We start from the raw sequence: 12,660 nt of genomic DNA, 5'->3' as shown, positions 1-12,660 counted from the left end.
TATTTTTATTCAACTTTATAATTCTTTATAAACTTTAATAACTTACTTATTCCTTCAACATATTCTCAGATTGAGGAATAGTAACAAACATTATGAGAACTCTTAAGCTAAAGCATATAAAATATATATAATATATCATAACATAAATATGATATTAAGGAGTTATTAAATTATTTTTTATAAATTTTAGGAATGGATCAGAAAGAAATATTAGCAAAACAACGTCAACTGTTAAACAAACGTTTAGGCTTGGATATATCAGAAAAATTTGGTATAGATACAAATGAAATATTTAGCAATGAAGATTTAGAAATTAAAGAAATAAAAGAAGAAAATAATAAGGTAAGTTTTTCAAAATATTAATATTTATATTATAATAATTTTAAAACAAGAAAAAGGAAATTTTTTAACAGACAAAAAAAATATTTATTTGAATATGTTGTTTTGTTAAAAATTATCTGCTAAGGAAAGAAATTGCAAATGAAAAAATATAACAAATTGCTATATATGTAATAAGCTTTTAAAATATTCTAAAAGAACAGTCAAAGTTGAATAAAAATGTAAAATACACATAATTTAAGACTCTCACACTTCAGGAAAATAACAGTTTTATGGTGGAGTTGATCTTCTATTAGAGGCTGCTCATCTGCCTCATTTTGCAAAACATTACAGGACTTCTTTCTGGTGACAGCACAAATAAAAAATACAATATACATTTGATATAACTGCCAGTGAGGCAGACGAGCAGTCTCTAATAAAAGGTTGACTCTGCTGTAAGACTATTATTTTCCTGAAGTATGAGAAAGGACATCGAAAGACTCGTTATTGTATAGTCTTAAACTGTATATTAATTTTACAATTATAATCCTGGCAGTTATATCAAATGTAGAATATACTTTATATTTGATTATTTTATTGTGTTTTCTTTCTTTTCTTGTTTGTTTCATTTTACTTGTGTTCTAATTTCCTTAATTTCTTTACTTATAATTAAATGAAATGACAACTTACACATATTATAAATTTTTAATTAAATTTTTTACAGAAAGCATTAGCAGATGTTTTCCAAATGGAAGTTTTGCATTCACCTTCAATATCTACAAATAGAGATCTAAAAGGAAAGCGAAAAACTCGTTTTTATTCCAAACAAAAATCTAAAGATTTTGGAGAGAGTCAAAGGTATCCTAAATTTGAGTTTAAATAATTAGATATTTTTTGTATTCAAAAAAATAATTTAATATTTTTAAATTAGGTTTTTAATTACCTTTATGTTTAAGTTTTACTTATCTTATTACTTTGAATAAACATTTAAATTAAACTGATTAAACCAAACAATCACCATAGTTAATTAGGCCATTATTTTGCTATTATTACTAATTAGATATAATTAGATATGGTGATCATTTGGTTTAGTATCAGTGCCTTGGGCTTTGGGATGTTTATTATATTAAACTGATTAATTTGATTTTATTAGTAAGACTATTCAGCACTTATTTAAATAGTTATAATAAATTAATTTGATTTCAAAATCATTAATTTTTGAATTATTTACTAAAGTACTATATATGATTTTTTTAAAAGATTTCAAAAATAAATAATTTTGAAATAAGTTTACAGTAGACCCCCCTATAACATGGTAGATATGTTCCGTGATGTCACTTAAATACATGAGCCAATCACAGCCCGGCATGTGTGCAGTTTAGGGGTTACAGCTGTTTGAAAGGCTTTTTTCCATAAAATTAATCGATTCTAGACTAATTTGACTTAACATTTCCAAACCATGTATAATTTTTTGGGAATAATCCATATAAACTATGCTATAAACAAAAAATTGTAGGATTACTTACCGAGTGTGCACCGTTTGATGATGCCATTGCTTAAGCTTGTTTTCGTCGCGGAGCGGCTCATCGAACGGTGGGCACGTGTTTCCTGATCAGCGATTTTTCGCAGAAAAATAAGTTAACTTTGGAGACATCATTAATAAAAATATAATTTTTACAGCTGTTGGATAATAAATGTTTTTTAGTAGGTCCAGTGCTCGTTTAAACTCAAGGGTTTGTACAATATCCACTGTTGGTCCAGATTTGATCAATCCTGTCGCGACACGAGTCGGCAATGACGTTTTACCATGTTATGCGAGTCTCTTTTAGCGTGTTATACGAACACAATTGCAATTTTTTTGTTGTGTTATATGAATCTGTGTTATGTGAACCCGTGTTATAGGGGAGTCTACTGTACTTTATAATAGATACTTAAAAAATATACATTCAGATTTAACTTTTATTATTATAAAAAAGTTGTTTATTAAAAATGATTCAATTTAATAAAATTGAATGACAATATTTCAGCATATTATGCTATATCCAATACAGGATTTTTTGAATTCTTTCAATAATTGTTTTATCACCTTTGTCATTTTTTTATATCTTACTTCATAAAAATTTTGAAAGAATATAAAATGCTTAATATATAATATGAAACTCACTATTATAAAAGTAACAATTATTTGAAAATTTTTTATTCAGTTTTTGTATTATTGGAAAAAAATGAGTTTATATCAGAATGACAGATTTCAGATAATATATTGACTGGAAATAAGTTTTACCAGTCATTCTTTCCATTATTTACCAGCACTGTTTTCAATTGAGAATCATGTAATTTAAGCTTTCAAGTTTGCAACTGTAGATTAATATTTACTTATGGATTGGTAAATTACATAATCACTGGATTACAAAATCCTCTGTTTGAAATGACAGACTATATTTGAAGCTCTTTGAATTTGAATACATCACTACATACCAGTATAAATTCTTATATACTAATTAAGCAAACGGTTTCAAAGTTAGATTCCATCACATTAATCTAACAATAAAAATAGGAGGAACTGCATACAAGTTTTGAGAAACATGAAACTAGTTAGGAAACATGAAAATACATTATAAATATAATTAAATTTAATTAAAATTTTTTAAAAAAATATATAAAAGATGTAATTACAGATTGAAATAAGAACCACATAAGAATACAGTGACTGACTATATTATTTATTCTAGTATGACAATATAAAATAATAATTATAATTTTGTTACAAAAATTTAAAAATTAAAAGGAAAAAGAAAGGAGTGTTTTAAATAAATAAAATTTCAACAAAATGTAAAACATTATAAAGATATTTTAAATATTGGTGGCAACATAGCTGTTTTCATATATGTAATTACATAATTAGATTTTAAACATTTGTAACATTATATTCAATTTTTCTGATAATTTCTGTCTGTGTATTAATGCAAATTAATCAGTACCTATGTTAACCCATAAAAAAAAATGCTAGTAATGGTAAATTAAATCATGATCCAGATTTAAAAGTAGGAACATATAATACAGCATAAAACAAGTAGGTTTTTTGCATTGCAAAGACTTGGGTTTTATGGTAGAAAAAGAATTCATTTATGATCAAATTTGCATTGAAAGGTATGTTAAATATTGCCCAACTTTTCTGTTTCTGTATACTTTGTAAGGCATGAACCAATTAGAAAAATATATTTTTAAACATCATAATGATATCATCTGAACAAAAACTTGTTAAAAAGTGGCACTATTGTAGCACAGAATATTTGGATTAGTTTATATCAATAGAAGTTATTGAAAAATATTACAGGCCCAAATATTATATTGTATTTTTAAACATTCCATGATACAACACAGCATTTAAAATAGTAGCTGTAATCAACTAATGTAAATGTGAAATCATTAGCTGATTCCCTATTACTTAATTTCAGTCATTGGTGTGGTCTTATCAGACAGCAAAGGTAAATACAATGGAAACTTCTGCTGTAATTAACTTTTCTGCAAAGAAAACGTAATGAGTTCCTACTCTAAAAATTAAGTTTAAAATTGTTACACGATGAATATCAACTTTATTTTGACTGACAGTTTAAATTTTACTCTTAAGTTTAATTTGAGAGGTAAACTATCAGAGCATTTTGAATATGAACATTTTATTATAAATATCTAATTTTATTAAAAAATGCTTTGGGCATGCTGCTGCTCTTTTTGATCATTATTTAGTATTTAATATCCTTTAGTATTATTATTTTATGTTTCTCATTATTTATTTCTAACCTATGTAAACATTGAGAAAATAAAAAATTTCTAATGACTTTGTTTAATATAAATCTGAAATTACAGTATTCAAATATCTTGTAATAGTGATTGTATATACAAAATGTAATTCATTAATAATGAATTACATTTTGTATTTTTTTTAAATTTAATTTTTGCTAATATACACTGCTAATATTGTGTGTGTGTAATTATATTTATCAATATATACATTTTTTTCTTTTTAATATGTTGTTATTAAGTTTTTTAACTTGCATCATTATATTACTATAGTTTAGAATTAAATTTTTACTGAAGAAATTGATTAATTTAATTAAATGTATATCAAAATATATTTTACATTACGTTTTGTCTTGAAGGAAATCTGGAAGTCTTGATAATGATGAACCATCATTGAAAAAAGTTAGACACACAAGCAAATTAGTAGAACAGTTATCAGAAGATAGTATACATTTAGAGTCAACATTAGATGGACAGATGATGTTGGAAGAAGTCAGTAACTTTTGAACGTTTTTAATAGTTTTTATTTTAAAATAGCTATAATAATTAATAATAAAGTATTGTTAAACAGTTTATTGTAAGAAATATATTATTGTTTTTTGTATTTTAAAAATAAAAAAAATATTTATAGTTTTTTTTATTCATTATCATCATTTATCTATTTATAAAATTTACAATCACAAGTTAACTTTAAATTAATGAAAGATTTGTTCATTTAAAGTTTTTTATTATTTAACTCATTATTTAACTTTCATTATTTAACTCAGACATTTAACTCAGGAAAGCCTAATCTTAGATAAAACTTTTAGACATTTGCAAAACTTTACTTTTTTAATACTGACAAAGTAGGCATAAAATAATTGTGAAATTCAACTGAAACCATCCAAAATTTTGGTTATAAAAATTTAAACCCAAAATTTTGGAACTGTAGGCTTTTATATGTATCAGATGTGGAGTAACTGAATAATTGCAGTCAATTTATGAGTATTCAGTGTTCTCTACAGAATTTTTTGCTGGGTGGTCAATAAAAACTGTCAGGCAGATCTCTTTCATATAAAAATAACCTTATTCTGTTTAAAACAAGGCTATTGACATGTTTTACATCCCAATTTGAAATCAATGGTCCTGTTTTGAAATTGTTTGTTATTTTGGCCACTTTCTTGTTTTTAAAAAGTAAGTTAGTCTGATTTGGCTTATTTTTATGTTGCTTATTTAGAAATTTTTATTAATTTTCAATAAAAGAGAAAAATTTTCACATGTTTGTGTCAATACACTTTTTAAACTTGATAAAAAGATTATAATGTTATTTTTATATATTTTAAAAAACTACTTTTACTTACTTTATTTACGGTTTCATCAGTTAAACAGTATTAAACAAAGATTTGTACAACTGAGAAATGTTCTAGAAATTAACAAAAATAATAATAATAAATTACAGGTTGCAATGTCAGGATTCCACTTATTTATTGTTTAAGTGTGCTTACTTACTGCAGACAGGTGAAAATCTTTTTAAGATGTCCACTGAGGCATATTAAAATTTTAGAAATTTGATTCTTAATTTTAGATATATTCACATAGAGATGTTAATTTATCTATTTAAAAGAATGCATATTTGTTTAAATTTTGAATATGTCCTGATAAACATACTCAAAAATTTGGGATTGAACTACACTTGAAAAATATGAAAACATTGCATCTTTTGTATACATACTTCTTGTGAAATTTGTCAACTGGGCCACCAGAAAAAATCATCTGGGTGAGGGAGGAACCTGGCAGAAAGGGCTTGGGGAGAACACTGTTTTTTTTTTTTTTTTATTGAAGCTCATTATGAGTTCAAAACTGTATGGTGGTATTCCACAAAACAATGGTTATGTTGCCACACATTCTATTTTAATCTATTGTGCAAAGGTCATTTCATGTACATTTCTCTTTGGTCAGTGCTATTTTCTATCAAATTTGCTTGTTTTGTTTTCCATGTTATAATGCTTAAGAGTTATTATTCTTTGTCATGACACCATTATTATGACAAGAATGTGTTGAGTTGACCACTAAGTGCAAAATCTCCAGCTGTTGCACAGAGGGATTTACATGGCAGGAAAGATACTAGACATTTACAAATGCACCATTAGTAAAATGAATATGATTGGCCACTCAAGAGCTTACCAAACTGTACAGTCATTCTCTTAGGTTCTGATGTAATAACACAATCATTAACCAAAAAACAATTAATATCCAAATAAAAACATCTGCAATTTAAAAAATTAGGCCAAGTAAACAGTTATGGTGATTTAGATGACAGTCAAATTTTTTTTAGGAGTTTTTCTTTGATAAAAATAAGCTTGGTTCTTCAAAGCTTTACTCACAAGATCTTTATTATTGTTTCCTACATTTGCTTTGAAGCTGATCCTAACGTGGTATAGTCCACATTGCTGATCAAATTGGTCAACACTGCTATCAATATGTTGTTGTCTCTTATTAGTCTGGACTGAGGAACATTGATCTTATTCTGATGCTCTTGGTTCTGTCTTCTTTTATACTTTGATATTTGGTAGTGTGTCATTGCTTCCAGTGATGTCTAGTACAGTAAAACCCCGCTTAGCGTGGGGGATGTGTTCCTAGATGACAAAGTGCTAAATGAAACAGCATTAAATGAGGCCATTTTAACATGGAGTAAATAGGGTTTGGGGAACATCCAATCAAAAATAAATAGATTTTACTTTAATTTTAAGTTATATTATTATTATGCAAATTAATATAAAAATATGTTAAATAACACAGACCTATGCACACAGAAATTAAAGTTCATTTTTTGTGACGAAGATCCTGGCTCTTCTGAAATTCTTCTTTTTGCGATAAAGTCATAGTAATGTTCAAAATAACACCAGTCGGATTGACAAAACACAACGTTTATATTGACGAGACAAACATACAAAATAAATACAAAATAACATTTACAACTAGGTATCCACAATACACTAATCTAAGTTACAACCAACTATGTTCCGTACAAGTTCGTCGGAAGGACACCTTACGACCTCCGCTAACAGACTTAGTACTCGCAACACCTCTGAGTCAGGAAAAGTTTGTGATAGTCCAACGGGAGTCCACTTACACCAGGTTTCAGCAAGGTCCCAAGGAGAGATACATAGAACTCCCTTTCCCGCCGAAAACTGCTTCTTATATAGTAGCCGACGTTCAAATTCTCCGCCAATGACCTTCGATGTCTTCATAAAGTCCGGCCAACGGCCATTCTCCAACAGCCAATCGTCTGTCGATCGTCGATTCAAACCACAACGGCTTTCCCAACGGATCTTTTCTAACAATTCTTCCGTAACGGCTATGATTTTGAATTACGAAAGTTTCCGTTATCTTACAAACAGAGCGGGAATCGCTCGCCTGGGTGATTCCATCCACTACAGTCATGTAGTTTCATTTGTTGTTTTTTTCCCCCCCCTTTCCTTAAGCAAATATCAGTAGTAGAAGATTGCATCTAAAACTCCTCATTTTGCTTTTGCACTTCTTTCAAAATCTGGATCATTCACTACAATTTGATCGACGATTTCGGTTATCATTACCAAACTTTTACTAAGGAAATCTGTAGTGAAGTTCTCTGGGTTCTTCGTTTTCATAATCACTATTTTCTAGTTCTATATGAATTCCTTGTTCTGCCAGTTCTTGAAGGTTTGTCATTGGTAAGGCTCTCACCAGAAACTTGCAGTAACTCCTCAATATCCTGCTCATCTACATGATGTATCGATTAGGTTGAAAATTTGGTCAACTTAATGATACAGTGATAGGCTCATCTCGTTGAGAATTCTTTGATACTTTCAGCCATAATTTCTTCCACACTCCGTTCATGCATTTATCAGTTAATTCTTGCCAAGTGAAGTCAATATTTCCTATGGCATCCATGATGCTAGATTTTTTTCCAAAATTACACAAAACAAACATAGATTTAAGGGAAGTACAGCACTACTACAAATTACCACCTTTTTCTGATTGGTTTGTGTTTGTAAATAATCATATTATATACAAATTAATGAAAAGCTGCAATAATTTGAATCGGTGTAAATTTTGAGCTTTTTTTTTTAGGCTTTGAGCAGATTGCATTATATTGAATCAGCGTTAAACAAGGCAGCATTAAGCGAGGTCTTACTGTATAATGACATAATTGTTCTTCCATTTAATCAATGTTATTTCTCTCTTGGAATCTCTAAAACATTGAGCTTAGCCATTTTGTTTCCTTTATTTCATCTAGAGGAACTTTTTTAATCTGGTCTATCTTTATAGTCCTGATAATAGAAATTTCTGCTTCTTTTTACTTTTAATGTAGATGAAGAAAATTGATAATGTTGGATCCATTAGGCTACTGTCCAGTACTCTCAATGGCTTAGCGACTGAAATATCTAAATAAATTATGTAATCACTTTACTAATATACAATATGTGGACATTTGATAGACTTGTGCCATTGTCCCTGTATACTGCAAAAACTTATAGTATGAATTTTTATTCCTCTAAATTTGGATGCCTGTAGAATTTACAGTAAGTGTATTTAAAACAAAACTGTATATCTTTAAAATCCCTGAAACATGTTAGTATTTGAATTTACATTTAGGTGTCATAAAATCTATTTCCTTAAAATAATAATTAAAAAAACATTTCAATTACATCGAATACTTGAATTATGTGTTGTTCCCATTTGCTTGATGCCATTTGATTGCAAATGTTGAAGTGACAATCAACAATAGTAAAATGCTTGAATGCTTATTCTGAGTTAACAAATTTTGAATTTGATGTATATAGTAATTTTAAATTTTAAGGAAAGGTATTTATTTCAGTATGAATTTTCATACTATAGGTTTTTCTGAGTTAAAAGAAAATAACTAAAGGAAAAAAAATGCAAATATTTTTATAATTTTTATATAAGTTCTTTTCAGATACTAATAAAAGAACCAAATAGAATTCAAATGAACAGATTCTTGAGCAGAACACAGTTTTTAAATAAAAAATTGATAAATAAATAAAACAAACACAAATATTAACATTTACACTGCTAATTAAATACATATGTGTTGTGACAAACATTTAACACCTAGAATATTTACTGATTGTGGACTCGAGGAATAGAATTTGAAGCTAAGCAAATAAAATAAAATATTGGTGCTATCAATACAGAAGTTTATTGATAACTCTTATTTTATAGTGCTGAAATTTGAATTTTTAGTTGTGTGAACTAGTTCTTAACACTTGTATCTAAATACCTGTTTTTTGTTACCTGTCAAACTTTTCACATTACTTCTTATGAGTTCTCCTTTTGTTTGATCACCTGACATAAAATACGTTAGATTAATATATTGATATACTATAAAAATAAGTCATTAATTACAACTATAATAAAATTTTATTCTAATTCAATATTATATTATCAAAAATTAAAACAGATTATTTATTTTATCATATTGTATTTATAATTTAATGATTATTTATATAACATATTAATATATATAAATAAATTTTTTATTTGATATTGAAATGTTGTCGTGAAAACTTATAATTGCAACAACAACCAAAAATAAATTAATAATAATTTTTTTAAACAGTCAAAGGAATGGCCTTTTCAATCATTTTGTGATGAACTCACTCAAGATTTATTTAGTCTGTCATGGGAAATAAGACATGGAGCTGCTACTGCTTTAAGAGAAATAGTTAGGATACATGGAAAAGGTGCTGGTAAAACAACTGATACACCTTCTGATCAGGTAAAATTTTAAGTATATTCACGATTAAAATTTAATTAGATTATTTGTAAGAGACTATCCCAGGTAGAATAAAATATTATAGTAGAGTAGTGGTTCCCAACCGGTGTTCCGTAAGCATCTCCCAAGTGTTCCGCAGATTTAGTCGCAAATCGGAAAGTGTACAATCGTATTCGAGCCGCCGAATATCAAAAAATTAAAATTATAAAATTTTCACAAACTTAAATATTTATGTACGACTCGTACTTATGGAGTGTACGACTGTTTCGAATAAGATAAAGGCAATGATAAAAACTGAATGAAATATGTAAAAAACATCAGGCACAAGTTTCCCATTAAAGTTATTTAGGTATATTTTTTCCTGTCTTAGAATTGGCGTTAATAATATGAGTAGAGAGTTTGAATTATAACTGCTTAATTCTAATAAAATAACTGATGACAAGCTTATGTATTTCATATTAACTTAAGTAAGTGTTCCGCTAAAGAAAATTGCTCACAAAGGTGTTCCGCATCCTAGAAAAGGTTGGGAACCACTGTAGTAGAGCATTGATTATCCGAATATCGATCAATCGAAACATCAGTTAACCGAAAGCTTTCCAGTTGGCAAATTTAAATTTCCGTTAGTGCTGCGGCGCTGCAATCTTTGGCTATGTCTTGGGCTACTCCAATATTATTTTTGTTGGTGTGCATGTTTTAGCTGGCAGCACTGGTGCGACCATCAGAGGGTACTTAAGGACGTGCCAGGATTTGAATGACTTTCAACATGAGATAGGTTGATATATTTTTTCATACATTCGGTTATCCGAAAAATCAATTTTCTGAACAACCCCAGTCCCCAATTGATTCGGATAATCAATGCTCTACTGTATTTTATAGATATAGAACAAATTCTTTTCATATTTTTTATTCAAAATTTCCGAATATGGTTTTCAAAATAATTTTTATATTTTTAAATTTTACACATATTTAGATGAATGTTTTCCTATATAATATGAATTTATCATATTATATATAAGGAAAAAATTACACTTCAAAATAATAAAGTTGTAATAAATGAAAAACAATGCATTGTAAGATTTCTACCTATAATCTATTAAGAATAATAGAATAATAAGTAACTACACAAGCACATTTGCCAGACTGTTACAATTTTGAAATAAAACACACATATTTTCAGTTTTTTTTTTTTTTTTGTTAACACTTAAGATGAGAAAATTGCCAAGATGCATTCTGGAGCACTAAGTGTTAATTAAAAAAAGTGGAAAGGTGTATGATTTATCTGAAACATGTAACAGCCAGGCAAATGTTCTTATTTAGTTACTTATTACTCTTAAATGAAAAGCAATTTGAAAATACAATACAAATCAATACATTTAAGAACTTTAAAATATGTAAAAACTTTGTTTAAACCAATAAAATTAATAGGCATATTCTACTGCTCTGTATTATGTTTGAGTAATTTTTTGATTTTTTTTTTTTTTTTTGAAATATGCACACTAGGCTTGTAAACTTCTAATTAAATTTGTGTTAAATTCTAGTTAAAATGCTTTTACAAGTGTACTCTTGGGGATGTGGAATGGATTAATCTAACTTACATTATTCCTTAGAGGAAAAATTTGTTCAGTACTTGAACAGACTTCTGGAACAAATTAAAGTAGAGTACAGAGGTACCACAGTAGTTTTAAGAAAAATTTTAAAAACAACTTTGTTATGAATAATTTAGTAATTATAGTAGACCAACAATTATGAGATTGCTATTATTGTATTGAGAAATATGATCAATACAGTGAGTATTTGTGGCAGAATTCCAAACAGAATTTAAAAAAAATCAGTTAAACAAATTTCAGATGAGTTTTTAATTTCTAGAATGATATTTAAATTGATGAATATATATTAACATTATTTATTTTTGCTTTGTTATTATATAAGTATCTTAAATCTGTTTATTTTATTTTAAATTTTCTTACAGGTAGAATTAGTTAATCAAATATGGTTAGAAGATTTAGCTCTAAGGCTTCTATGTGTATTGGCTTTAGATAAATTTGGAGATTACATATCTGATCAGGTTTGCATACAATTTTTCTAAATACATAAGTTTTAAGATATGAATTTTATTAATTTAAAATAACGGATAAATTTTAATGATTTTTAATTTTTATCTAAATTAGAATGATTAACTTCTGTACAAAATTGATGAAATATAAGCAATATCAATTAGACATATACAGTGGAACCTTGAATTAAGAGTTTTTCGAGATACGAGCCATCTCTCAGCCAATTTTTTGCTTTGAGTTGAGAACTAAAATTTGGGTTATGAGCCAGCTTCAAATACCCCATTGCACTATGTGGCACAGTGAATCATAGATTTAAAAAAAAGATGGAAAACTGTTGTAATAATGTCATTTTCATTACTCTTCCAATAGTCTGACAGGCTAGCTTATAAAAAAACACATGATCTAGTGACATAGGCATTAGTTCACCTCCATGTTGTGTGTGACACCACCGTCTCTCATTTCTGGAATTTTCCATCTTTTTTTATCTATGTTGTGAAAGCTGCAACATTCAAAAACCAAATTATTGCAGTACATACTATTGTATTTTTATACAATATTTGCTATTTATAAGTACATTTCTCTTATTTAAAAAATAAAATGTAACAAAAACTTGCAGTGTTTTTGGGGGGTCCAGAACGGATTATTGGCATTTCAATTCAGTTCAATGGGGAAAATTGATTTGGCATACGAGAAATTTGAGTTACGAGTTCTGTCATGGAACGAATTAAA

General features: G+C 27.7%; 1 protein-coding gene across 1 annotated transcript in view; it reads left to right on the top strand.

Annotated features, from left to right (window-relative positions):
- The window catches only part of Hel89B (histone acetyltransferase 1), a 123,653-nt gene that overhangs the window by 50,850 nt on the left and 60,143 nt on the right, over positions 1-12,660 (top strand). Inside the window, exons 6-10 of the mRNA XM_067265837.1 lie at positions 191-342; positions 1,043-1,176; positions 4,479-4,611; positions 9,722-9,880; positions 11,847-11,942. Coding sequence (XP_067121938.1) covers positions 191-342; positions 1,043-1,176; positions 4,479-4,611; positions 9,722-9,880; positions 11,847-11,942 — 674 coding nt within the window. The remainder of the gene's footprint in view (positions 1-190; positions 343-1,042; positions 1,177-4,478; positions 4,612-9,721; positions 9,881-11,846; positions 11,943-12,660) is intronic.

Source organism: Centruroides vittatus, unplaced genomic scaffold, assembly GCF_030686945.1.
Source record: "Centruroides vittatus isolate TY-2023 unplaced genomic scaffold, ASM3068694v2 contig_250, whole genome shotgun sequence".
Classification (NCBI taxonomy): domain Eukaryota; kingdom Metazoa; phylum Arthropoda; class Arachnida; order Scorpiones; family Buthidae; genus Centruroides; species Centruroides vittatus.
The sequence above is the reverse complement of the archived record's forward strand: the minus strand, read 5'-3'. Positions and strand labels throughout refer to the sequence as shown.